This window comes from Trachymyrmex septentrionalis, unplaced genomic scaffold (assembly GCF_001594115.1).
Source record: "Trachymyrmex septentrionalis isolate Tsep2-gDNA-1 unplaced genomic scaffold, Tsep1.0 scaffold128, whole genome shotgun sequence".
Taxonomy (NCBI): domain Eukaryota; kingdom Metazoa; phylum Arthropoda; class Insecta; order Hymenoptera; family Formicidae; genus Trachymyrmex; species Trachymyrmex septentrionalis.
The window spans coordinates 1,021,104-1,024,335 of NW_017304417.1; the positions used below are offsets into that span (position 1 = coordinate 1,021,104).

General features: G+C 28.1%; 1 protein-coding gene across 2 annotated transcripts in view; it reads left to right on the top strand.

Moving 5' to 3' along the window:
- The window catches only part of LOC108756568 (plastin-2), a 29,536-nt gene that overhangs the window by 22,025 nt on the left and 4,279 nt on the right, over positions 1–3,232 (top strand). The window contains exon 1 of one of the 2 annotated variants that reach the window (XM_018500463.1): positions 1,587–1,705. The exons of the other annotated variant lie outside the window; for it this stretch is intronic. Within the exon in view, the coding sequence (XP_018355965.1) occupies positions 1,631–1,705 (75 nt within the window). The 5' untranslated portion in view covers positions 1,587–1,630. Of the gene's footprint in view, positions 1–1,586; positions 1,706–3,232 lie in introns of those variants that run through there. 2 annotated transcript variants of the gene reach the window in all.

Genomic DNA, 3,232 nt, shown 5'->3' on the forward strand with positions numbered 1-3,232 from the left:
TGAAACCGCGCCCATTTACGGTCAATTGATTTTCATTTGCTATTCGTTTTTCGGATTCTACCATGTATAAATACGATGATACGCGCGAAAGACGCGCGTTCTCGGTTAATGCGTACATAAATTGCATGATTTTGTTGCATCGTGACTCGTCGGAAAAACGAAAGAATGACAGGAAGCATGTATTTTCACGAGGAAACGTTACGACAGATACATGTTTAGTTAGCGGACTTTTACTCCCTTTTCCGTCGCCGAGTTCTCGCTTGCAGATTGACGATACGTCCGTTATGTATACGGAAAAACTTCGAAGAAGTACCTTTCTTGCGTTTCATATTTTGCATGCTCCCGTGACGAAGTGAAAGATAATTTTATGAGAAATTGAAAAGCATAGCAATTGTATTGACATAAAAGGAAATGCGTCACATTCCTTAACTTTGTTATTCAATTCTTCTTCTTCGTATTACACAGAATGAGTATTAATATAAAAAATTTATATATGTATGTTGTATATTACATATTATAGATACTTGATGCATTTTTTTACAGGCATAATTTTACGTACTAAGCATGTAACTAGATAACGTATCTGCTTTTCGTCATAAAGTATCACTAGAATTATTATCGCTATTCCATAAAAATGTTTATATATTTTTTTCGTGATTTTTACAGTATTTTTAGTACCGCAGAATTTCCATTAAATCAAACGTATATAAAGTTGGATATGTTTTTTCAAATAAATGTTTCAACATTTATTCTATTATCGATGTTAAAACACGATAAAATTTGGTTAATTATGTTACTAACGTATTATAGTTATGCGCTGATGAGAGAGAGAGAGAGAGAGAGAGAGAGAGAGAGAGAGAGAGCGAGAGAGAGAGAGAGAGCGAGAGAGAGAGAGAGAGCGAGAGAGAGAGAGAGAGAAATTTAGCAGATGCTTAATCAGGAAATCGTGAAACTCGCTTCAAGGAACTTGCTATCTTTCGTAATGAATTACGTTTGATTTGATTAGACGAAATGAGAGTGATAAAAAAATCATTCTTTTCAACACTTTTTATAATATTATTTTATATTTATATGTAAGTTTTTTTTGGCTTGTTGTTTAATAATTAAAATTAATTATTAAAAAATATATTATAGTTATAATATAGAATAGAACTTTATTACTTTCTTCAGATTATATATTATAGTTATAATAGTGTATTATAATATACTCTCTTTAATGTAAATCTTACTACAAATAAAAGGTTAATAAGACTCATAAATTTAAAAAACATTAATTAGGAAGAAGAGCTAATACGAGAGTCAAATAGGATTCTCACACACAATGTGTAAAATAAAACAACCTACACAATACTCTCTCGCAAAAGTTGTTTAATTTTGAGGTATATGAGATATATTTTATTTCAAATTGCTTGATTGATTATGATAAGATCATGATAACATTTTTAAATGTTATTATGTTATCAAAACTGATTGATGCTTCTGGGGATATTCTATTCGATTTTTTACTTATGTACCATTCGTTGCGCGATTGATAAAACTGATAAGTCCTCAAATGACAGTTTCAGTATATTCTAGTCTGTCGTAACAGTTTGATCCTCTTTCTACGGAACGAAATCTATTTTTTCTCAACATGGAAATTTGTGAGATGAAAAGATGGGACGTCGTGCTGGAGTACTTTAAGGATTTCCGAGAGCTATTTAAGTTAGTGAGTGCACTCAGCTTCCATTTTTTAAATTTCTTTAGTTAAGATTCTAACATATCTCCGATATATTTCATGTGATAAACGTTCAAACAGAAATGGATAGAAAGAACGATAATTTTAAAACTTTTTTCTTCCAATATAATTTTTTTGTTAGATCAATCTTGTAAATGAAAATGGAGCGACATCAGAGACTTAGATTTTCTGTACATATTACGAAAAACATAAAATATTAATTAGCTGACGGTAGTTTTCGCAGCATTTCTCATAAAGAACTGTCGAGTAACTCCGATGTAAGTCCATCATCTTCTCAGAAATACACCGTTTACATTTATGTCGTTACTGTATGCTCATTGTTCTCGTGTAAAAATTATGATGTCTGCGAATGATGTATAGATATGTTTGCGGATTTTCTAGCGGAATTTTTCATGGCCCTACTTTCGCGCTAAGCCTTGTGACTTTACGAGAATTGCGTAGATGCATTTCTTGTGTAATTCATTTCTTATGGGATTTTAACGGTAGACCTATAATTATGTGAAAACTAATTAAAATAATCTTGGAAATTGTTTATTTGGTATTATTCGTTATGATATTAAATTTAAATTAATTTAAACAACAAAACTTCAAAAAAAGAATAAATGTGCTTATCAATTATTTGAGTATAATTTATAAATTAAAATCTTAAATTATATAAAGTTTATATTTCTTTTTCTGCTTCTTATAAAAGAAAATTAATGAGTTTACTATATTAAAAGTTTACTATATTAAAAAATTCTCTGAAATCGATAAGGCATTCACATTCATTTCATTTTAGGGTAAAACCACTAATTGTGGATCACTCTTTCAACAAAAATTTATATTTTTATCCAGAACAATATCAAATAATTAATAAAATATTTAATAATCATGATTGATCATAAAGATTACATTATGGATGATTTTATTCCATTTCATTGCCGTTTTAATTTGGATTAAATAAAGATAAGGACAATTATTCACAATTAAATCCTCATATACTAATTGTGGATTAATTCACTAAATGCTTTATCCTTTTTGGTGGCGTTACATCCCATAAGGATAATAAAAATGATTTGCGCATGCATATCGTATATATAACGAAATTATAATTGATGACATCTAATTCTTGGATCTAATGATGCATTTTTAACACATTCAAGTTTTTATTTAAAATTAATGACAATTAAAAATCAATGATAATTTTTTAAAATTGATGAAACTTAAACGTTTAGCAATAAAAAAAGAGTTAAATTATAAATAGTAACACTTTTTGCATATAGACATGTACATCATTTTATATTCTAACATATTTTCATACTCAAAACAAATAAATCTTTTCGGAATGGCACCATTTGTAAGATTTGATAAGTTTTTAAACATTTTTATAATAAATTTACGCAATAAAAGCATCGCTATAAGTGATTAATAGTGATTATTTTTTAGTATTCACTTTATGAAATTTGTTGATATTTGATACGAGTTTTTAACTTAATTAATAAATTAATTATATTTTAT